General features: G+C 36.6%; 1 protein-coding gene across 2 annotated transcripts in view; it reads right to left on the bottom strand.

Moving 5' to 3' along the window:
• Positions 1-25,425, bottom strand: part of cwc22 (CWC22 spliceosome associated protein) — a 55,771-nt gene that overhangs the window by 24,783 nt on the left and 5,563 nt on the right. The window contains exons 3-15 of one of the 2 annotated variants that reach the window (XM_039683653.2): positions 20,161-20,336; positions 19,225-19,277; positions 19,040-19,138; positions 18,669-18,923; positions 16,699-16,827; positions 16,108-16,276; positions 15,984-16,037; positions 15,744-15,879; positions 15,439-15,645; positions 13,584-13,646; positions 12,532-12,630; positions 8,465-8,549; positions 1,135-1,195 (exon numbers count right to left, since the gene is read on the bottom strand). In XM_039683653.2, coding sequence (XP_039539587.2) covers positions 1,135-1,195; positions 8,465-8,549; positions 12,532-12,630; positions 13,584-13,646; positions 15,439-15,645; positions 15,744-15,879; positions 15,984-16,037; positions 16,108-16,276; positions 16,699-16,827; positions 18,669-18,923; positions 19,040-19,138; positions 19,225-19,277; positions 20,161-20,336 — 1,586 coding nt within the window. Of the gene's footprint in view, positions 1-1,134; positions 1,196-8,464; positions 8,550-12,531; positions 12,631-13,583; positions 13,647-15,438; positions 15,646-15,743; positions 15,880-15,983; positions 16,038-16,107; positions 16,277-16,698; positions 16,828-18,668; positions 18,924-19,039; positions 19,139-19,224; positions 19,278-20,160; positions 20,340-25,425 lie in introns of both variants that reach the window. The other variant, XM_039683652.2, reaches the window with a different exon arrangement.

The following is a 25,425-nucleotide window of genomic DNA, read 5'->3' on the forward strand; positions in this document are numbered from 1 at the left end:
TCGTTTCCGGATGCGGCGCCGGGCGCGCTGTTACAAAAAAAAGGCGTACACACAGCCAGCCACAGTCTTGAGTCTTCCTGGTCTTGCGCACCCAACGCGTCATTTTTGCCGTGCGCACATTCGCGCTCGTGCGGACGTGTCGAGTACAAACAAGGCTTTACTCCGTGTCAGCACGCGCTCTGATCAGTAGGTGCACAAACCTCTCCCGATTCATCTCCAGTAGTAGAAGCCTCCGATCGCACCACTAACTCCGCCTCCGTTTCCCTCCTCAGATATTAATATTTAAACATTCTCTATGATAAAAAATGTTTGTAAAAAATATTTTAATAACACGGTTTTGGCGGTTGTAGAGTTATAATGATGGTGTTCAAATACATAACATTAGACTAACGTTAGCCAGCTTATAGTATCTTGATTCAGTATGCTAGTATTTATTTGAGATATTGTTTTTTTATTAATTGAGCAGAAGAAAAAATATTCTTTATATTAGTCGTCCAATTAGTCATTAGATTAGTCGACTAATCGATAAAATAATCGCCCAACTAATCGTTTAGTTAATAATCGTTTACCCCAGCCCTATTGTGAACAAACAAAAGAAGTGACAAAACACTCAATATCCACCTTGAAGACAAAAACAGACACGCAGAGACCTTTAGAAAGCCAGCATCCATGAAAGAGCTGCAATTGCTAAAACTGCCATCACAATCACTTAAATTTCCAAAAAGTTATCATGGTGACATGATTGTGAATTTTCAACTTATAGCCATGCCACTTATGCGCTGACAAATACAGGACTTTCCATCAAACTTATGAGCTGCTGGCACTGAAACACAGGATGACAATCACAAACGGGCCATTTCTGGAGAAATGCATTTGATCAGTTAAAACAGGAGGGAACACCCAGTTACCATTAGGCAAAACAGCCCATTTTTTTCCCACTGTGAAACTGCAAAACAAGGATATTAAGATGACAAATGCTTCCCAAATGACCACAAAGGCACAAATTACCTCGGAGACTAAAAACAAATATTTATATGAAGTTAAAAGCTTCCGATAAACAGCGGTGTGCAGGGACACAGAAAGCAACACAGATCTGCAGGATTTTAGAGAGAACGGCAGAGTTTATTTACGTACCGTCTGGCTATCGGGGAAATCCATTTTTATCAACTTGTGGGCGCATTCTTCGAAGTCCAAGCTGTGAAGAAAAAAACATGAAAATGTCACCTTCTGCATCTCATGTGCTAATGAAATGTATTGACATGCATATCATTTGAATATATTACATGCAACTGTTCCACATAATAAATCAAATGTAATTTTAAATATGAACCAGATTTGATTAAAATTAAGCAAAACCATCACAGCACCAGGGGGCATCATCTGTTGAAGTTTAACAAGGTTAACGCCACGATCAGAATAATAATACAGCCCTAAAACCTAAAGGAAATTACACAATATGTTCACTCTAAGGAGAACTGAGGCTTTCTATCTTAAGCAGGCTGACCCTTTTGCCTGTCCTGGGACTGTGTTGGCTCTCCAGTACTTCATTTAAGCCCAAGATTCTATCGCTTTGAAGCATATTGGACACATTTTGGGCCAATGTTTTCTGTGGAGCTGCTGGATCTGTAGCAGCATGAATAAAGACATATTGTAGCTGAGCTGTGAATTTGCGATACATAGAGAAAAAAAATTTAATGTGATTATACAGAGAGGGAAATAAAAGTGTTTTAAAAATAATTGATTTCTCAATTTATGAACCGATATCAATTCCTAAATCCCAAGAATCGGGCTGTATTGTTGTATAATACATATTACTATATACATATGAAGAGTTCAGGTGCAAAAGCCTCTAAGTGCCATTTGAAATTTTCTTCTAAAATGATCATTTTTATCAAGCTTGTATATTTAAGTTTAGTAATTTCACTTAAATGGCAATGAAGATTACCTATTAATTGTCATTTAAGTGAACTTAAATATACAAGCTTGATAAAAATGGTCATTTTAGAAGAAAATTTAAAATGGCATTTAGAGGGTTTTGCATCTGAACTCTTCATATTACTATGTAATATGTATTATATATTATGTATTAGCTGCAGATCTGTGTTGCTAGTAATATGCATTACCCTATAATACATAATACTGTATTATAGGGCTGTATTTTTATTATTCAAGTCTATGCTGTTTTAAAGTTTATTAAATAAAAGCCATTGTAGCCTGCATCCCATCCAATAGATAGCACTAGGCTTTGTGTTGTTACTTTGGATGTGAAACAAAGTCTACAATTTCAAATTCTGTCCATTTTATTATGAAATTCAAACAATAAATTCAGTTTTGGTGCCATTTAACGTGGCATGACAGATCGCTGTTACTACCTTAGACCAAACAAACAGGCAGCATGCATGAACTGACCATATCGTCCGCTTTACTACTTGTTAAAGCATGAAACAACCATGAATGAACATCAAAAGGTGTTAAAAGATACAGAACTGATCGAAATCCATATCATGTCCCATAAAATCCCTCAATCAGTGTTTCAACTGCGGAAAGACGTCAATAAAAAAGCTTGTAATCAATATTTCATGTTCCATTTACATCAGAAAAGCCATTCAGTCACTATAAACTCGATAGTCCGCTACAAAAATTAACTTTAGAGAGAAGCATTTAGGCAAATATATGCACCATATTACATTTTTTCTTCAATATTTAATGTTTTAATGAATCCATCAAGTTATGACAGCCACCATGCATTTAAATACTGATATTTAAAAAAAACAAAAACAAATTGGAATAGAAACAACTGATTTAATTAAAAATTAAAAAGTAAAAAGTAAATTAAAGTGTTTGTATACAAATCAGTAGATTTTATTTTAACCTTCAATATAGTATAATAAAATTGGCCATGCACCATACCTAAGGTCTCTATAAATCAATCAATATCAAGTCAAATAGAACTGAATCGGTATCGAACTGAAATAAAACTCATTTATAAAGCATCAGTCAAGATGAAAAGAAAATAAACAAAATAAAAATGTATCTGCAAAACCCATTATATTTGACTCAATACTGGCATTTTAATTAAATTGGGTTTGTTTAGATCAAAGTCTTTCAATGCTGTCAGTGGTCACGAGCCTCACATCTCTTTAAGACATTTCTGCCAGAATTCTGCATCTATCAGTTAGTTTCACAAACTGCTGACGAACATAGTCATGTGACGCCTGCCTGCAGATACTAATCTTCCCTGTACACAAACCAAAACAGCATGAGAAACAAACTCAGCTAAATGCTTCAGTTTACAGAGTGGAAGTGTGGTTAAATTTCACCAAACTAGAATCTCTATGACCATTTTATTTCTGTTCTAAATAAAGTTTACTCTGCTCTACTTCTTTACTCTTTGAATGCTTTGCCATGACCACTTCAAAGGGAGAGGGCAGCCGAAAAGAGAGAGATGTGGTGGCTAGACTTGACACTACAGGTCCCATGGTGCACAGTTAGCCCCTAGGACAAAATCCATATAAATGTCACTCAACACAGTCCCTATTCACATCAACAAAAGACAGGACAGTTCAGCAGTACACAGTGAGCACAGCACTTTACATGTTTAGATGGCTCATTCTAAGGTAATAAAAACATAACGGTTCATTATTTAAGGTCTTTATACACCAATGAAAACATAGCTATGTATATGATATTGCATTTCTGTCAACAGATCCTCATAAATATGACCCAATGCAGCTTTACGGACATCAATACATCCTGAAAAAAAAGTGTTCTCTCAAAAAATTAAACAGCACAACTGTTTTCAGCATTGATGATAATAATAAGAAATATTTCCCGAGCATCAAACATTTTGATCAAAGTAAGGCATCCATGTTAAAGGTACAATATGCAGGATTTTTGCAGTAAAATATCCCAACACCACTAGGCCAATGTTATATATTTTGTTTAGTTGATTACTTACAATATCCCAAATGTTTTCAACTATTAGTAAATCGTGATTGTAATTATTGTGATTGTAAAAATTAAATTTTTAGAAAGTAAAAATTGTGATTTTTAACCAAGGAAATGCGGCATGTGAGCAGGGGCGAGGAGTCGCCAGTCAATGATGCGCCCCCGGTTTCCACCAGGTTTGACCTCGTACTGCGATAGTAACCATGGTGACAGACGTGGACAACTGGGTCGGTTATGCCCGTTATGCGTGCTCAACAGCGTGAGCGATCCTAGCTGGGTTTTGTTCAAACATAATGGACCATGGCAGATTTTAAGACAAAAAGAGGACTCAAACGAAGAACAACATCTTTCGAGATGCCGAGAGCTCCATGTCGGCGACTAACTTCGACTTGACAGAGACACGAGTGTTGCATGTTACTTGAGCGAACAGGTGAGCAAATCAAAGTACATAAAACTCATCAATGTTATATAGTTCAACATGATGAAAAGTTAGAATATGATCTGTATGTTATTCTCTAATGCTAATCTAGTCTCATACAACCAACAAACAACCTAACTAACAACATTCAACACACTCAAATGCCATTTAGTGTGATAGTGAAACTGTTAGAGCAAGTGAAGCAGCGCTGGCTGCAATACCTCAAGTTTAATTCCTCTAATAAACTGACTTGTGTGAGTTATTCAGCGTGTAGTTCGGTAGAATGAAATGTCCTTACTCCTTTATATACGCGGGACTCTTTGTGTGGCGCTGGTATACGTCTAGCAATCGCGCCCTGCTTCATAGTACAGTCATGTTAAAAACATCAATGCATTCACTCATCCATAAAAGATCCATCAGCTCGACGACAAGATCCATAATTCCACTCAATGCGGAATATACGTCATTAATATATGCCTTTGTTATTGTATTGTAATCTTGCATATCGTACCTTTAAATAAAAGTATAACTTTCTCAAAAAACAAAACAAAAAAAACCTCACCCCAAATGTTTCAACAGTAGATTATTAAAAAAAAATGTTAAAATGGCCAAACTTACAGAGGTCGTTATCTACTTTCTTCATCATTTCCTCTCTTCTCTATATAAAAAGAAAGAAAACCTCACTATGGGAATCACAGGGTTGTGCCACAAAACGAATACACTTGATTTCAACAGAAAAATAGCTGGGCTAATCTAATTTCCTGACGGGTCATACTTTTTCCTGTCCATACACGAGCCTCGCCTCGCCTCCGGGCGGGGGATTTGTGGGCCAAATCAGTTTCAACGCGACCTCAAAGGCAGTTTGTAGAAAGGGAAAGTGAGAACATTGTAGTGCCTCTTTTTTTGTCTGTGCTCTCTTTCTGCACACAGGGCAGTGAGCTGCAGTAGAGCGCTGCGAGACACCAGGTTTGTTTTAAGAGGTGAATCCAGCAGCCAGTGGGCAAGTTTAAAGACATTATAGGGAAGCCAGTCGACACCCAGCTGGTAAAATATTTAAAGATGTGTTACATATATGGCAACTGAACGAATGAAGCCTCATCACAGCCGCATATTCTTTGACGTGGTGCCATACATCTGTGATCAAATACAGAGTGACTTAACAAAAAAACAGGTTAAATGAAGCCAATATGCATTCAAAGCCTGTTTTTTGACCGCTAAGATCTTAATACAGAAACAGCCTCTGCTGCATCTTTGACCTGCGAGTGCTCGGCAGCCTCGAGAAGCTGAAAGGTTTAGTGCTTTCAAACATTCTCCATGAGGGAAACATTTTTCAAAGCTTTAGGTCAATAGAAGTGTAAAAGGGAAGCTGTGAGAGGCTGCCTGGGAGTCCAGGGCCATAAACACACTCGCATCGGAGTGTGACCTGGTGCCAGCTAAGGACAGGACACATGAATATACATGTTGAATTCAACTTTTTATTCAACCATTAAGTTTCCTCAAGGGTCATTTGGCTGGTCTCACAAACATTCCTTGTCAAGACTCACAATTTAGAGAGAGCAAAGTCAGATGTTGTACTAGATAGCAGTAAGAAAATAGCAGTAAGTTCAATTTATCTACATGAATCAGTTGAAACTTGTCCATGCGAAATGTCCATGCATCCAAATCTCTGATTCAACAGGTTTCTTGTGTCAATTTAAAATGCACACTATAAATATTCACAAGACTGTTTTCATTGAAATGTTTTAGTAATAATATAGAATATCATTTCAAACTCAGATTGAAAAATTCACTCACATCATATTTTAAAACGCATGACATAAACGCTCATGTCTTTGTGTGTTAATTATATGTTTAAGGAAAAATATACAAAAGTAAAAACGGTATTTATTTACCTCTATAAAAAAATAATATTCTTATATATATATGAAGAGTTCAGATGCAAAAGCCTCTAAATGCCATTTGAAATTTTCTTCTTTGATGATGATTTTTATCAAACTTGTATATTTAAGTTCAGTAATTTCACTTAAATAACAATTAATAGATAATTATCATTGCCATTTAAGTGAAATCACTGAACTTAAATATACAAGCTTGATAAAAATCATCATTAAAGAAGAAAATTTCAAATGGCATTTAGAGGCTTTTGCATCTGAACTCTTCATATATAAATATATAAATATTTAGGGATGCACGATATATCGGTCAGCATAACGGTATCGGCCGATATATGTTCATTTTTAATGTTATCGGCCTGGTAAGAAAATGTGGCCGATATATTAAAACCGATAAATAATGTATTATTCCCTTCAGCTGAGACACTTGTTGAGAACAGTTTATGTTTTTGAATTTCTTGAAATATGATTGAAATCTCTTCAAAAGATGAAAATCTGGTTCAGGACAACATGTGCAGCACAAATTTTACATATCGGCTATACAACACTATAATGAGAACATCATTATAATTGTGCACTTGGGACGTGGATTTAACTTTGAGACTTGTTTTTGTAATCAGGCTCTCAAAATTAGATAAACATTTGGATTTAAGTTTATCGGCCGATATTATTAAGAATTATCGGTTATCGGTCAAAATTTTTATATCGGTGCATCCCTAAAAATATTAAATAATATTCCCATTTGATTAAATATTTATTAATAAAATATTAATAATATTTCATTTATATTTATTTTAAATTAAATATTATTCCTTCCTTATTTGATGAAATATTGCACCTATTTCTTAGTGTTGTCACAATACTGGAATTTCAAACTTATAACACAAATAAATACAATAGAATAAAGTAGAGCTGAACAATTCTGGATAAATTGCTAATCACATTTTTTTTGTTTCAAATAGAGACCACAATGCTCCCATGATTCTGAACAGTCAATAGACATCTAAACAAAATAACATGTCATTTACTAGAGTGAGGTACAGGTTTGTTAGGCTGCTGTCACTTTAAAAGCTTATGCACGGATTCAATATACTGTTAAACAACATGCCAATTTCTCCCAACTATTTACGTTCTAACTGACTGTTTACTTGAAAACTTGCCAAGAGTTGACATTTTGTATGTATTTGAGTGCAATAAGCCATGAAAAAGAAATGAATTTGGTTCTCGCAAATGAGAGTGGCGGCTTTATGAGAGTGAGAACGTGAAGCTGGTATCAGGTGTATCGATACTGCAGAAAAGGAGTATTGGAACCGTTTCAGATATTTCAGTATTAATGCATTGAAATATACATTTTTTGATTAATATTGTTACATTTATACTTTATGTATATATAGTTGTGCAATAACTATGTTAAACAAGATTTGGCCAATTCTTTTAGAATCATTATTCTTGTAATTATAATGACTCTTTGAAACTAAAACAATTAATTGAGAGACTATGTGGAATATTTGCACTTGTAAAAAAATGTAGACATAAACATAACAGAAAGGTGAACAGAAACTAAAACAAACTTGGTCCTTCAAAAGAAATTCCTAAATACCATGAATTTAGATTAAAAACTGATTTTTGATGATTGAAAAAACCCTCAGGGACATGTTATGCTTCAACAACCCAAACTCCAATATCAAGATATATATTAAATGTATATTAAATATTGGACTCCAGCTCCATGCCTATGGGGACGATCATACTGTGAAACGGTCCTGTGATGCCAAGGGAAATAGACTCATGCTGCCTTCCTCCTACTCTCGTCAATCAGCTTCTGAATTGTTGTTTAAACAATTTTCAAACACTCTTGATATCAAAGAATATCTAATTTTGAAGTCTTTCACCACAGAAATTTCTGTTCTGTGATGGCACTTCTGCTGCTCTGTGCCGGCAAAATTCAATTAAAAACAACTAATCTGAAACGTTTTTAATTTAATCTGCATGCTGGGGCCCTCAGGGGCTTTGGTCTCAAAAAACAAGAAAAAACAGCCTCAACTCTTGCACATGGGATCTCAAAATGTAGGTTGTTTTTCAATTCCAGCCAAAACAAGCCTTTGCACATACTATTTCTGGTGGCTTTTAGAGCTGCTCCCGTTCTGCTGACGGAAGCAAGGAAGACACGAGAGACTAGATCACATGACACACCATACACACTCACCTTGACTGGATGGCGAGGTAAATCGTTCGACGGAACGCGACCAAGTTCACCTCTGTCTGGTCGAAAATGGTGACTTTTTCTTGTTCTAAATAAAGAGAAGAAAAACAGGAAAGAGAGCTGTAAAGATAAAACAGTCTGGCTGAAGTTTTTGTCATATGATATGTCTCCCTCCAGAGGTCAATAGTACTTGTACTTTGCAGAGTGATTTTAATTCACAGGCACAAATCCTTTTTTGAAGAAGCAATTAAGAGAGCTAAGCTCATCTGATCACAAGAACAAAAGCCCTCAATGACACGGAGTACTTGAGCCCTTAAATTATAAATCAACGAGACATCCTACAGAAGTTCAGGACATCCAACAAATTTGGGAGCATCTAAAAACAGAAGAGTGGTGCTTGACGTTGCTTTTTTACAACGTGGTCAATTTCAACTGATAATAAGTAAGAAATGTTGTAGCACTTTAATAAAAAAATCAATTATTATAAATTTAAAATGTCCCGCAACTTGTCTATCAAAATACATTATATGTGGCAAATCATGCAGTTTCAGTCAAAAAAAGGTGAAAACTGATAAACACTGCCATTTCTGTTGCTTATGAGAAACATTAAATGCGCCACACCATTTATTAGCTCAGCCCAAAATACAGCGCAGCATGAGCTCAGAATAAATGCCTTTTCTCTCTGACCATCTCGATCACGCGACCAGTAAACAGTGCAGTAAGATTCATTGAGGAGCATTTGAGTGAGTGTGCAGAGGTCTCTGATACAAACACACGTGTTGGTGATTTAAACTAGTTTAAAGCCAGATGAAACCAGCGCTGACATTCTGAACAATACTGATATGGAAAACAGTCCACAAATCACACACATTTATGGATTTACAGTAGCAACACTAACAGTAAACATGCTATAGTGACAGAAATGTGGGATATTCATATAAAATTGTATTATATTATTAGGTAGACGTGTATTAAATATTAGGGGAGTAGGCAAATGAAACATGGCAACAGAAACTTTTGTTATAAGATAGTTTCGTGCGTTTGTATCTATACTAAATGTGTTGACAACTAAATACCATAAAACCATACTAGTTAGGCCTACCATAGAAACAATGTTGTTCATTTTAATAGGAGCATTGTTCTAACTAGGGCTGTCAAACCATTAATCGCGATTAATCGCATCCAAAATAAAAGTTTGTGTTTACATAATATATGTGGGTGCACTGTGTGTAATTATTGTGTATATATATATATATATAAATAAATACACACACATGCATGTATATTTAAGAAAAAAATATTATTTATATATAAAATATTAGGGGTGCAACGGATCAAAAAACTCACGGATCGGATCGTTTCTCGGATCAGGGTCACGGATCGGATAATTTTTCGGATCAGAAAAAAAAAAAAAAAAAAAATACAAGACAAATAAACATAAGTTTTGTCTTTTTGATTATTAACACTTTTAAATTGTGAGCGGTGAGAGCTATGTGACGATAATGGTTATCGTCACATAGCTCTATTCCCCTAGAAGTCCACCTGTCGTGAGCGCAACAGATGCTCGGGATAGTTCATCCAACACAGTTCATGTCGTAACGTGGCTCAAGTACTTTCAGTATGTGTTTAAAGCCCTCGTTTTGCACAACCGAATGTGGCCTCATGTCTGCAGCTATAAACACACCGATAGCATTTGTGATGGCTTTAGCCCGGTCTGATTATGCAACTCTTTCCTTCATGTTATATTTGATGGAAAATCCAAAATGGTCCCATACAGGTGATTTAAATGCAGGGCTCCAGACTAACTTTACTAGGAGCGCTGTTGCCCCTGACTGAAAATTTTAGGAGCACAAGCAGAAAATTTAGGGGCACACCTTAAATCAGCTTGCAATGCAATTATTCAAATTTCCCCCAAAATAACTGTAATAGCCTACTGACAAATTCTTTAATAATAAATAGACTTAACATTATGATATTCTGTTTTATTTTAACTTCACAGGGTTCCAGACTGAAAGTTGAGGGCAGCATCACCTCAAATGAGAACTCACAGCGAGTTCTACAAAAAAAAAAAAAAAAAAAAAATTCTGGTAGCACTGGGGCTGACAATAAATCACTAAGCTTAATTTAGGGTGTAGATGAAATTAACTTAGTTATTATCATTTATAATGTCTTAATATCAATTAATAAAAGTAGTGAAAATATCATCGTACTTTTTTCATTTTAGGACAATCTTTAAAGGATAAACAAAAAATGTGTTGGTAATCACATAAAAAATTCAAAAAAATAAAACATTTATTTATGATATTATTGAAGTGATGTGTAGTAGGCTACTTGTAAGCATTTGACTATTTCTTACACATTATCATATATAGGCTGATTTGTGGACTGAAAGCCTTCTATAAGTGTTTCTCCTGGTTTCCACGTCAGCTCTGTTTGATCTGATATGGTTTATAACAGAACTCTGCGCCGAATCGGAGTGTTTCTCACTGGATCTCGTGGTGTTGATGTTATTAATTCTGAGGCGAATTCAATGGATTTCTTCACTGGATCTCCTAGTAACAGTAGTTGCGTGAGCGAGATCGGCCCGCGACTGGCAAGTTCGGGGCTTTATTTTGTCAATGGATCGCTGCTGCTGCTCTACGGTCCTAATCATAAATGAGTGGCGTATTTTCGTTCCACTTTCATTTTGTTTGCATTCGCTGCTAGGTAACGACTAACGAGTCGATAGATCGCTGATTGCTCAGACGCACATCAGGTTGTGATATTTGTCTCCGTCTCCCTCCCACAGATGTTTACGCGCGCTATTCTTGTCACGGATTTATTGACGCGCCGCTTTACCATGCGTTTAACGTGTGGCAAATTTACTGGTCGCACATGTGCGACTGGATGTAAAATTCAGTCGCACACTCTCAAATTTTGGTCGCAGTCTGGTCTGGAGCCCTGAAATGACGCGGGGCGTTCAAGCTTCTCCGTTCCTCCGCTCGCTATGACGAAGTTGTGCGTTGACTGAACAACATGCGCACGTTTTATTTATTTTATTTTTTTTTCATAATCAATCCGCGGATCACGTGTGTGCCGAACCGAAGACATTGATCCGAACGGATCACGGATCAGTGATGATCCGTTGCACCACTATAAAATATGTATATTTATATATAATATAAATTATATATAAATCTATATATATGAAAATATTTCTTAAATATATACAAGCGTGTGTGTGTGTATTTATATATATACAAAATAATTATACACAGTGCACCCACATATATTATGTAAACACAAACTTTTATTTTGGATGCGATTAATCGCTTGACAGCCCTAGTTCTAACTCAGTAAGTATATCTAAATTGTACCCTTTAAAATTTTACAGATGTGATTGTTTCTGTTAATGAAAATTAAATTAGTTTCTGTTAATGAAAATTAACCAATAAATATAAAAAATTGTGTCAACAATGACGAATTTAGCCTCTTTTTACAAAAATGTGGACACCACAGCCATGGTCAGTTTTCTTAGTCACATCAGCTACTTTCATGACCGTTTGAAGAAAATCGTGTTGAAGTATACATGTTTATAGCATCTAAAAGTAACCATCCCCCACTTGCGTGCTGAGGTTTGTTACTGGCACAATAATCTAAATATTTAACAGGACATTAGATTGCCCAAGCATCTGCATTCTTCAGTAGAGCATGTTTCTGGCCTAAAACTAAATTATGACTGTTTTAAGTGCAAGAAACTTTGTTAGTGGACCTTAGGGAGAAAAAAAAAAGATATGATCCCTTTAATGCCTGAACTGTGCTACACTCTGGAACAGGCAGTCTCTCCTGATGGCCATAGTGTTTTATGCAGTTTTCCTCAACACAAAGACCCAAAGGACCATATGAGCAGGATTATCTAGGGGAACTAATGCAAAGCATTGTCTCCAAACACCTGCACTCGCATAACAACTCAGACCAATTCAGAGGATAGCACCACTACCCCTCAGTCATATAGTAACACTGAATATTATTACAGTTGTGCCCGTTTTTCTCAAAGTATAGAGTAAAGCATTCATATTTAAAATAACTACCTTCAGCAGCTGCCGCCTCTTCATCTTCCTCCTCATCGTCTTCATCTCCACTGCCGCCAGCGTCATCGCCAGAATCGCTGCTTCCTTCGTCAAGAATTTCTGAGGTATGAAAACAAGACAGATTAATTACATTTTTAATAAAAAAAAATAAATAAATGTTTTTAAATATTAAACACACAAAAACACATCAAACTGTGGTTGGTAACTTCATATGTTGGTCAGACGCAGGGTTACTAGTTTCACTTTGTATTTAGGTTTACAATTTCAATTGAGTTGTGTTTTAATATAAATGCATAAATAACTTTAATTTCATTGGTAATTTTGAAAATATTTTTTATATACGGATCTGAATTACAACAAATCAGGCATTGAAACCACACACATAAAAAATGCATTTCTGTTTAGGTTTTATTCAAACTAACTGCACTTTATACATCACTATAGCTTGTTTTTGTGAACTACTTTATTTTTTATCTATATTTAACAACATAAGATAGTTTTCCTAACTATCTGAATGGTTCTGGGCCAGAATAAGCTGTAAAGTAGACCAGACTTCATGCCGATATTTGAGACAGTTTACTTGTCTTTAATAAAGAGCCAGACAAGTTGCATTACTGTAAAGAACTCCAGTGCTGTCTAAGCCTCTACCAATTAAAATTTCATCCTACTTGGGATTCATTTAAATTTGACTTTAGGAAAAAGTGACAAGCGTAACACGAACACAGTCTTTTCCCAGGTCCCCTGTTGGCGTCTTAGGTCATAACTACGTTCTGTCACTTTCTCCACTGCTGAAGGATTCCATTGCCTTTGCATCTCAAGCTGTAAACGGAGTAATCATCTTCACATCAGAGAACAAGCGCCTACAATAGTTGCAATCAAGGGCCAACATTTCAGCTTCCTGTACCATATGGCTGTCTCCCATCCTTTGTACAATTAGTACACAATTAAAATTCAAATGCGCTCACAGAGACGGTGCATCAGAGGGCATCTCTTTTAATAGGCGGTAATGAGAAGAATGGAATACGCGTATAGCTGACGAGTCATTAACTCACCCCGTTTAATTGTTTTGTACTTCTCCTCGTTCTCCAGGAAGTTGGGATCCAACTTGAAGACATCTGCAAAAGGAATATTGTTGATGTAAAGCAGACATTTGTTTGCAATTACACATTTTGCAGCAATTAAGTCAGTGCCAATGAGATGTAATCAGAGGCAATTACCCATAAAGGAAAAATTTGCTGTGTATTAGTCGCATTACATAAAAAAAGAGCTTAATGTGATAATGGCTGTTCATGCTCCCCAAAGGCCTGCTAGTATGGATTTTCAATTAGTGCACTTTGTCTCAGAAAAGATGCTTATCCGTAAACATCAGTAGAGAGTACAGACAGAGGCTAAATATGAGAAGTGAGAGACCAAAACCCTCAATTACACACAGACAGAGCAGGGACAGCAGCCTCTGGTTTGACAGCATGCGTTCCATCGTGGGTGGCTTTAAAGAGAATGAAGTCATCCATAATGATCGTATCAAGGTAATTAGCTGCTAAACATTTTTTTTAAGTGGAAACTACGAGAAATAAAACTACACAACAAAAGTTCAAAAGTCTGGGGTCATTAAGAACTTTGGAATTGCATTAAATAGAGTTGAATTGATCAAGAGTGACTATACATTTAAAACAGCTGTGCGTCTGATTTCTATATTTTACACCAATACAAAGAGCAATGTGTAACGTTTTACCAGATTTAGTGCTACACCTATTGTCTCTTTTTTGTTCCCCACAAAGGAATGTTTTTTTTTCACTAAATGTTCAGATTTTATCAAATTATTGTGCACTTGTGATTTTTCTAGGCTAAGTTTTGCTGAGTTATCCACTAATCTACAGTAGTTTATAATAGCATTTTTGTCACAGGTTATGGTCATATATGTATATATTATTTTTTTTATTTGTTGTTTTTCTTTATAATGAAGTTGTCTGTATTAAGTAGATTGTGTTTAACACACAAAAGAGTGATTATCAGATCATCGAGGCCTTGTCCTGCTCGCCACAACCCTGATTTAGGGTTTTTATTTAGTTATAATAAACAAAAAAATGAAATTTAATTTTTATCCGATTAATCGAAAAAATATTCTTTAGATTAATCGAATATCAAAATAATCGTTAGTTGCAGCCCTAGGTGTAAATAAGGGGTGAAACTGCCGTAATTCACAAGGTTACCTACATGTGCTCCGTGTGCACGTGTGATACTGATGCTGCGCAACGTTAATCATGCGGTACCCGAGTGCAGTTGACCGGCGTAAAATCGGCATATGTCAGAATGTTCCGGTCACGCGCCAGTCAATCAGTGCATCTCTAATAATAATAATAAATGTTTCTTGAGAAGCAAATCAGCATATTAGAATGATTTCTGAAGGATCATGAGAAATTGAAGACTGAAGTAATGATGTTGAAGAGAAGTTACACTTTAAATAAATTATGCTACAGTTATTTAAAATTGTAAGAATATTTCACAATGTTACTGTTTTTACTGTATTTTTGACTAAATAAATGCACCCTTGGTAAACATAAGAGACTTATCTAAAAATCTTACCAACCCCAAACTTTTGAATGGCAGTATTCAATTTCCTTAAATTTCAATTGAAATCCAACATCAGTGGTTGCGGAAACTTTAAAATTCTGTAAATTGTAAATTTGACCAAGTACTTTATTGAAATCTCAAAAACAATATTTATAAAATTCTATTTAGCAAAAAATACTTCTAAAAATGGTAAAATATAAAATCAGTTGTATATAAAAATCTTAAACCAGTTTTAACTGAAATCTCAATTCAGCCATCCATTCATTCTCCTTATATGAAGAAATGGAAAAGGTGTAAACACTCTGAAATGGCATGAATAAGTGTGGCTGATCTTACTTAAGATGTCCTCTGTGTTGTATTCGTCCTCCAGAGGAAGCATGTGTGTGAACTGGTCCTCCTCCTCCACTAGGTCAAGCCCTTCTGGGACGATGGGGTGGTCCTTAAACCCATCCTTCCTGATGGCAAACATCACCTCAATCATGTACTGTACACGCTTATCTATCTCTGACTCATGCAAGATGTTCCTCAGACGTTCAAAGATGGCTGAAAAAGAAAACAACAACAAAACATGACGGTGTAGATATGACGTAAGATAAAATCCATTCAATACTGAGAACTAATAAAAATAGTTAAGACTGTACCATTGATGCCTCGGGGAGAGACCTCTGTCAATTTGAGACCACACTCTTTTAGAAAGCTGATGGCAACCTCCACACTGTCATCAGTGGGTCTTTCCAACAGCAGGGTTAACATCTCTAGACACAGGACTTCATGGGCCTTAGAAAAACAAAACAAAAAAGAAATTACAATAATACAGTACATTTAAACACCCCTACTCTACAGTCCGAACAAAAATCTGTTAAAGCTCTAGAAGAACGTACCACATTCTGGTTGATGAGATGAGCCACGAACTTGGACGCTGTGAGACATTGTTGCTGAAATGATTTAAGAAAAATTAGAACAGTATTTAAAATCAGTGCTCTATTTAGAAACCTGAATGCTTACTTTATCATTCCTCCTGTAACCTTTTCGGAAATTGAGAATAAGTCTCTTGAGGATAAGTTCTCCGATCTGAGGAAACTTGGAGTTGATGATGGCCACCACAGCGGAGTACACATGGGTGAAAATGGGAGAGGCAGCCTGGGCCTGAAGTGTAGACCTGGCCAGAAGACCCCTGGAGAGAGACACACCAGTGTTTTGTAGTCGTTCTGGTGCAACTTTACAAGATCAACAAGGTGCGTGGAAGAAAAGCGAAAGAAGCTTTGGGAATATACCACCAACGCTTATGAAATGGAAAGATCAAAACAGTCAGAAAATGGAGCTGCAAAGATACAACTCTTTATTTCGCCAATGCGTTTCGGTGCACAGTACTATAAGATTACAGGTGCATAAAAGCTTATTTTTGTCCACTGCACTTGTAACATGCATGATGGAATTGAGCATTTGGCCAAATGAAAACATTTAGGAGGTAGCATAATGCTGCCCACATTTTTCAAGCTGGGATTGTGCCCATGACGTCTTTAAACGCTGCCTATGTAGACAGCACACTAGGAACAAAGCCATAGATCAGTAAAGCACAAAATCAGTAGTCATTACCTGCCCCTCACAATATTCTCCTGCAGCAGCTCTTGAATGATGTTGGCAATGTTGGAAACGTTCACTTTGTTGATCAGACCATTGATCGACTTCTTCAGGGCTTCCCAGCTCATCCTCTGATACTCCAAACTGTGAAATTAAAAAGAATGGATGAAAAACCAACTACACTGATCCCATGTATCTCTTGTAGGACACACTTTCAGCCTTTTAACACAGCAGGTAATCTTGAATTTCTAATACTTGTCTTTAGGGCACTATAATAGACCATTTTAAAGGTCACAGTTTGCACAACTGTAATAGCATGACACAACCCTCAATGCTGTCTGCTCTCGAGTTTGTACTTGCATGCATAGAAAACTCTGATTGCGAGTCGTACTCGTGTTCTTGGAGAACAGCTACCCCACCCCCATCTAATTTCCTGCCCTTAGCTGCTCTTGAGACTGATCTCTGATGTATTGTCTCGAACACCTGTCTTTCAGTGTCTGGCCTCAAGCACACTCCACTCCTGCTATAGATATCCCACATCCCCAAGGGACACCTTTATATTTCCTGGCTGGTGACCTCTATTCTCCTGCATGAGGATATTTAATCGACCCCTTCATTGAATTCATGTGGATGCTTTTCCCATCCTCAATAAATCACAATCTATTCTTATCACAATGTCTGAAAAGACTCCAAAATCAATATAGGTGAAAGCCAACAAAGACCACCAATCTACCCTGATGATCACTCCTTATTAGAGCTGGGCAATAAACCTAAAAATATTTCTATATATTTTTCAGCCTTTTGACAGTATTCAATAAATACTTTAGTAATGTATCTGCTCTAAAAATAGCTTAAATATTAGTAATTTGAAGCCAATTAAATAAATTAATAAAAACAATTAGCTATTTTCTCCCACTGGTTTTCACAAGAACGCCAGGGAAATTGAATGAATAATTTATATACAAACACCAAAATAACAAAAAGTAAATAACTAGATTTACCTACATACACTACTGGTCAAAAGTTTGGGGTCCGTTAGATTTGTTTAATGTTTTTTTAAAGAAGTCGCTTATGACGTCACTTTGTAGGAAAACTCGGAAGATAGCGGCGCATGGGTTCCCTCGATCGAAAAAGCTATGCATTTTCCCCATAGACTTATGGAAAATCGCAAAAAAATAAGATATGTGTTCAACAAAGAGTTGTGACCCTTACACGTTTTGTCTATCAAGATAATCTTTATAAGTTAATCCAAAATTTATACATTTTGAAGCCTATATAAAGTTTTAAAAAAACACAAGATGACACAATAAAGTTTAAAAAACCACAAGCAGGTTATAACTGGTGTGTTAAGTCATAGATCAAAACGTGAAAATATTTAGAGGCTTTTTTAACCACAGACCTTATTTCAGGCGATTTAGCAAAAACCCATTCAAAAAACCCATAGACTTTAGGGCGAGGGAACCGGAAGTGCTAAAATGCTAACTCACTTCCGCGTTTTGGCCTACAAAGTGACGTCGTAACTTTGGCACTCTTTAATACTACATTTATTTAAACAAAAATACAGTAAAACGGTCATATTGTGTAATATTATTACAATGCAAACTTAATGTTTTAAAATATTCAATCAAAGAATCAAACCGCTGTGCTGCTTAATATTTATGTAGAAACCATGAATCTTTTTTTCTAAATTCTTTGTGAAAGGAAAGTTCAAAAGAACAGTGTTGTTTTTTTTTTTTTCAAATAGAAATCTTTTGCAACATTATAAATGTCTTTACTGTCACTTTTGATCAAATTAATGCATAAAAAGTTTTTTTTTAAATCGTAGTGACTTTTGATTGATACAGAGTATTTTTGCAAAAATATTTTAGTAGGAAAAATTATGTGCCGATTCAAAATAATTTCCATAAAATAAGAGTTTTGAATTGATTCATTGCGATGGGCAGTATGAAATAAATGCATTTAAATCTACAAAAAGTGAAACCAACCTGCTCTTGTCAGTGATCTGAGCCTGCATCATACGCAGTTTGGCCGGTGGGATGTAGGCCCCACCGGTGCGGGTCAGGATGGGGTCCAGTCCTTCCTTCCTCTTCTTCACTGGAGGCTGCTCGGTGGGAGTTTTATCATTTTTGTCTGGCGAGGCTGACCTTCCCCTCCTCCTGTGTTCCCAATCCCTCTCTCTGCTGGAGCGCCGCTCATAACGATCCCGATCGCCATAGCGTTCTCGATCACGCTCCCTGGATCTGATGCGAGGATAGCAGAGAAAATGTCAATGTCAACTGAAAGGTGCAATTTTTTACATTTAGACGAAAGAGACAACAGCAAATTTGTCAAGAACATAATCACCAGGATCCCTCACCTACGACCCCTTCCGTAACGTTCTTGAGGAGAGCGAGATCTGGAGCGCGATCTAGAGCGGGATCTAGAGCGAGATCTTGACTGTGACCTCTTTTCATCCCTGAAATAGAGAAAAACAGCAATGTTTTTAAGAAAGGTCTCAATTCTACATCGATTTTCTTACATCAAGAATAACACAAGTTTTACCTCTCAGGTGAGGAGCTTCTTTGTCTGTTTTTGCTCTCATCGTCAGAGGCACGCTGAAACAAACAAACACACACACAGAGATTCATATTAAATAGCACTATTTAAAGGGATACTCCACTTTTTTGGAAATAGGCTTATTTTACAACTCCCCCAGAGTTAAACATTTGAGTTTTACCGTTTTCGAATCCATTCAGCCGATTTTCTGATATTTAGAAAAATATCAGTAACCAGACAATTTCTAGTCTCATAGACTTCCATAGTATATTTTTTTCCTACTATGGAAGTCAATGAGACCAGAAACTCCCTGGTTCCTAAAATTTTTCTAAATATTAGAAAATCGGCTGAATGGATTTGAAAATGGTAAAACTCAACTGTTTAACTCTAGGGGAGTTGTAAAATGAGCCTATTTCCAAAAAAGTGGAGTATCCCTTTAAGTGTTTAATAAACTAGTGCTGCGCAATGGATCACTATTTCCATGTAATCGATTCGACTAATCGTGATTTTGAAATCGCAAAGGCTGTGATCAGTTTTTATGTGCAGCTTGTCACTTACGTATGGCACTGTAAACGGCTTGTGTAGGCCGTCTGCCAGAAGTTAGATATTTTAGTCGATAAAGTTTTAAATATGGATATTTTTCTTACACTAACACATTGCTTCACTTCAGAAGGCCTTTATTAACCCCACAGAGTCGTGGGGTTTTATCATGGATGGATGCACTTTCATAGACTTCAAAACAGAAACGGCCATTCACTGCCATTATAAAGCTTGGAACATTGGGACATTTTTTTTTTTTTAAATAATTCTGATGTATTCATCTGTAGAAAAATGTCATTTACACCTAGGATGGCTTGACGGTGAGTAAATCATGGGGTAATTTTCATATTTGGGTAAACTATCCCTTTAACATTACTAAAATGCTGTATGAATGTAACTCACCTTGATATGTGTGACACTACTCTTTATTTTGTGCACTACACCATCATCACTGTCGTCTTCACTGCTGTCGCTGTCTGAACCGCTGGCCCTCGCCACAGGACTGCCTGCTCGTGGACTCCCATCTCTGATGCCAGAGCTCTCAGGTTGAGCTGAACCAGTGATACCCTCATCTCTATCTGCTTCAGGGTAACACAACATTAAGACAAGGTTTCAGACAGCTGCCATCATTCAAAATGTTTTCGAATTCCGATTTTTTTTTATATTTAGAAGAATATCAGTAACCACCAGAGAGTTTCTGGTCTCATTGACTTTCTTAGTAGGAAAAATATATACTATGGAAGTCAATGAGACCAGAAACGGTCTTGTTACTGATATTCTTCTAAATATCAGAAAATCGGCTGAATGGATTTGAAAACGGTAAAACTCAACATTTTAAATCTGAGGGAGTGGTAAAAGGAGCCTATTTCCAAAAAAAGTGGAGTATCCCTTTAAGTGCTATCAAAGTGTCTCGCGCACCAGAGCGATTGAGGTATGCATCAACTCATCTTAGTTAAGGGAATAACAGTTTAAAATGAAAATACAGTGGAATATCCCTTAAAATAGCCTTGAAAGTTCTGTCTTTACCAGCATAGGTCAACATTTCAGTGTTTCCCAAGAATATAGCACCAACAAACAAAATCGCAAAGCTGTGTGATTGGAACTACACCTCTCGACCTGTGGTTTGAAGCATAGTTTCTTGTTAGGATGGTAAAGGAAACAGGTCAATTTAGCTCGAGTGAATTATTCATTAATTTATAGGACTGTTTTTTAATAAACTGTATTTTGAAAGAACTGAATGGTTTTACTTGAACGGGCCGTAACTATCTCGTCGTGTCTGAATTGATGTCTTGGGGGCCAATCAGTTTGGTGTGTTGGCGTATAAAGTCTTTCTCGTGAAGTTGAAGGCGTTTAAAGGTTGTTGCTAAACTTTGTGGCAAAACTTAGCTTAGTATTTTTTTTCTGTTGAGTCCAGTGTTCTATGTAAAAGAAAGAAAAGTGAGACGAGAATAGTTAGGCTTGAATGAAGCCGTTAACCCATCTGATCTTGCTCTGGGGTATACTTGTCTAATGCTTTGTTCGTGTCTTAAGATTCAGAAGACTTCTGACCAATTAGACTCGGTCTTTAGTTCAGAGATTGCTGTTTCTCCTCCTCTCAACATAAATTACATGTTATCTGTGGTCTCTTAACTTCCTGCTCTAAGCAGAGTACAGTTTAGACATGATTCCTATTATTAGAATACGATACATTTTACACAGATTACATTCAAGTCATCGTCAGAGTTAAAACTAGACACATCCATTGGTCCCAAACAAGGCACGCTTTTAATCAACCATTCAATAGAATTATGTGTGATCTGAGCATAAAATTCACATATATAGGTTGTGCACATTGAATTATGCAGTTGAACAATGTTTGATTATTAGCCGTCTAGCGTTGTTTGGAATGATTTGATTTAATTCAAAGGTCTTTAAGAAGAAAAAGGTCTGTTTTGGATCTTTTGTCTTGGGAATTAAAAAAAAAACAACCTCTGGCAAGCTGTGCCATCTCCGAACCAACCCATATTTTACAACTACCTAACGTTGCCAACATTCTTCCTTTTGCTAGGGTCATCTCTTTGAAGCTTGCATAGGCATAAAGTACTTAGCTGGGAGTTACTCTAGATGGGATAATCTCTGTTGCTTCAACTGGATGGCACCCACTTCATTTATGGTCCTAGATTACTCTGTTCGAACAAGCAAATAATAAACTAAGCTAGTTTCTCCAATGATGCATCACACCTTTATGAAAGCAGCGAGTTATGGTGGTGTTTGGGAAACCCAATCCATGCTTGGAGTCAAAGACTGATTTGCATTTCTATTTAAGAATGACTCAGTCGATGATTCTCTCAAATCTCAATTGACATTCAAACCAACAGAAGCCAATAACTGAGCACTGAATCAGTGCCGGGGAGCATAAAAGCCCATGAAATAATCATAAAGAGCTCACGACTGGGCCTGTGACTCAACACCTGCTGTGTTCTCGCAGATCCTTTTGTCAGTTCAAACACAGGCACCAAAGAAAGAGAACAAAAACAGTGAAGCTTTTATCAATGCAGTTTTCACTCTTCTTTCGAAGACATTTACGATAATGACTTATCACAACACGCACACAACAGTGCAGAGGTTTAAAAATGCATGATGGGAAGATTATTGTTAAATGATCTTGAAATGCGTAATTGCTGCAGTCGCAGTGTGAAATGGCTCCCAGACAGCTGGTAACATTTCCCAATATGGAGCTCTATCTCTGCGGCAGCTTCGCTCTTAATGTCGAGCACAAAAAGGGTGCGATTAATCACGATTAAAAAAGAAATATACAGCCCTAAATTTTATACATTTTAAAATGTTATTTATTCCAGTGATGGCAAAGCTACACCTTCAGCATCATTACTCCAGTCAGAAATCATTCTAGTGCACAAGAGACGTTTTTTATTACTTTGATAACAGTTGATATTAATTTGATAATAGTTGTGATGCTTAATATTTTTGTGGAAACTGTGATACATTTTTTTTTACGAAATCTGATGAATAGAGTTTAAAATAGCACTGCACTGCACTGACTTTGACGTCACATCACGCTGTACAAGTGCAGTTGAAGAGAGATGCTGCGTCCCTGTGGTCTCCTAGAACACAGCTTTCCCTATAAGTGAGACAAGTCAGACGTGCAATTCTTTTGTTTTTCAATATCATGTTGGATAAAAGAACACACAGTGCCTAAATTGCATGCCAAATGTGAAATGTGCCGTCCTTAAACATATTGCCCAGTGAACAACACAGCTTCCTAATAGGTGACATGCGCATAGGCAAATTATAAAAATCAGACCTATACGTGGGAAATTATCCTTGTGCAGGTGTCAGGAGGCTGGAGGACGCTTGTGTTGCTCTCGCTCGGGCAGATTTTGGATGTGCAACAGCTCAGCAGAAGGGATGATTGAAAGCATTTTATGGATGATAACATGGACTATGAGAACTAGTGAAGTGAGACTGTTAGTGATGAGCTCCAGAGACTAGGGAGCAATAGATCAGATAAAGAGGCAGAAGCAGCGAGGTACACACGTCTGCAGCGCTACACCGAGGCCGGATGCAGATGAGCCCTGAGATAGAGACACCTTTATGGGAAAACACTGATCATTGACTTGACATTGTCGTACAAGACTGCTTTTGGAGACACCCAAGGCAAAGAGTAGCATAATATTAACACACACTACCATTCAAAAGTTTGGAGTCAGATTTTTTTAAATAAATGAATACTTGTATTCAAGAGATGCAATAAATTTATCAAAAGTGACAAATCTTTTGTAACATTACGTCTATTATTTTTAAATAAATGCATCAAAGTAATACTTAGTAAGCAGCATACGACTTTCAAAAAAACGTACCGACCCCAACATTTTGAAAGGTAGTTCAAATATTTTAATATGAAGTCATTCAAAAGTAGCATTGTTTTCCACACCAACATGCAATGTCGGGATGTAAAGTAATATTCATTACAATGAGCATAAATATCTTTACAATTCTGAATCTTATCCATCACAAAAAGGGAAGGCTCACATCCAACTGTCACAATTATGACATTTTGGCTGGCAATGCATTGTTTTATTTCCTTAGACACTAAAAACTAATATCATATTGTTCTTTGTCTTTGTATGTTGTGTTGTAATAAGAAAAATGCTAAATAAAGAGTTAAAAAAAAAAAAAACTATATCATACAGAGTAAGCTGATGAATAAAATACTAATATTTTCCTTGGATAATTTTTTTTTCTTTTTCAAAAATGTCATTAAAGTGCATATTGCAGGTAAAAAAAAATATCGAAATTTATAGATAACCTTGTATGAAAATACCATATGAAAAGTTAATGCAGGATTTAAAATGTTTTCAAACAACATACGGGCACTAATTTAGAAGATAAAGTGAGCGTTTCTTGGACTGCTAGTAAAAACTGCTTTTTTTCAACATCGCGTCATTTGACGTCATATCAGCCTCGGCTCAGTGGAGAGCAGGCTGGTGTTCAGTGAGAGCGCTCGTCAGTCAGTGTGCTTTCGTTAGTTTTTGCATTTTAATTTATCATCGTCATGGTAAATTATTGTGTTTGTGGAGATTGCAAAAACTCCAGCCTGTCAGGACTTTAAGATCGAGTCCACAAGTTTCCATTACAATAAAAGTGACGGTGCTATATAGCCTATCTTTCGTTCCTGGTGCGGTTTGAGCAGGTGAAGAGACGGGATTTCTCTTCCGCATCGGCTCGGAAAACGCGGTCGTGTGTAGCGTTCACTTCAGATCAAATGACTATAGCATCCCGGCAATATGATGGAGTTCAACATGGTATGCCGAAGCAAGAATATTGATCGTCGTATACTACCAATGGCATCAAATAGTGTTATATAGGTAACTTAGTCATGTCATGCCCTAAATAGAACTTGTTTAAATACTCAAATCTTTAATGTTCTGTTTATGTTATAACCTAGGTGAAAAATATGTATTAAAAATTTACGTGAGTATAGCCTATGCTTTTAGTATAGAAATATACTCAAGTAAAGTTTTTATACATTTAATAGTATATAAATCTACCCTAAACATACTAATGTCTGCTGGCCTGTTGTAGGATCATAATAATCTGTACAATATTGTGAGCACAGTGTATATCGTTAGCAAACGTATAAGCACGTCTCTCCCCTAAAAGGCACCTGTCATGTTCTACACTGGTTCTCCTCACATCACAGCTCAATTTTTCTCGGACCGTTCTGTCTGAAATTATCCTGGCCTGTCCTTGATCTCTTTAGCATAGCAGGCTCATAACTTTATGGCTTGATCCGTCATACGAGTATTTCCTCAGCGTCCGAAATGTCATGCGATTCATTGTTTTCCTGTTGTGTGAATCGACGGCTCTCCCGCTCATTGCGTCGCGCCCGCCACGCCCATTTTCAGACCCGGAAGAAAAATGTTCTCACAAAAACGACTGCAGAAGCTTCTGTAACGTGTTTATACGTATATTTTAAAGAAAATCTAGTTCCTACATTGTTTTTCTATGCATTGACTCGTTGGGTCCTCTAACCTGCAATATGCCCTTTAATGTACTTTCTGAATAAAGATTGCCTAATATAATTTAAAGTAGGATATTCCAAAAAAAAAATACTTTACAGTCAAGGAAGACTAAAAGGCAATCACATAAAGGCAATTCTTCCCTTAA

Source organism: Pimephales promelas, chromosome 7, assembly GCF_988280905.1.
Source record: "Pimephales promelas chromosome 7, fPimPro1.hap1.1, whole genome shotgun sequence".
Lineage (NCBI taxonomy): Eukaryota > Metazoa > Chordata > Actinopteri > Cypriniformes > Leuciscidae > Pimephales > Pimephales promelas.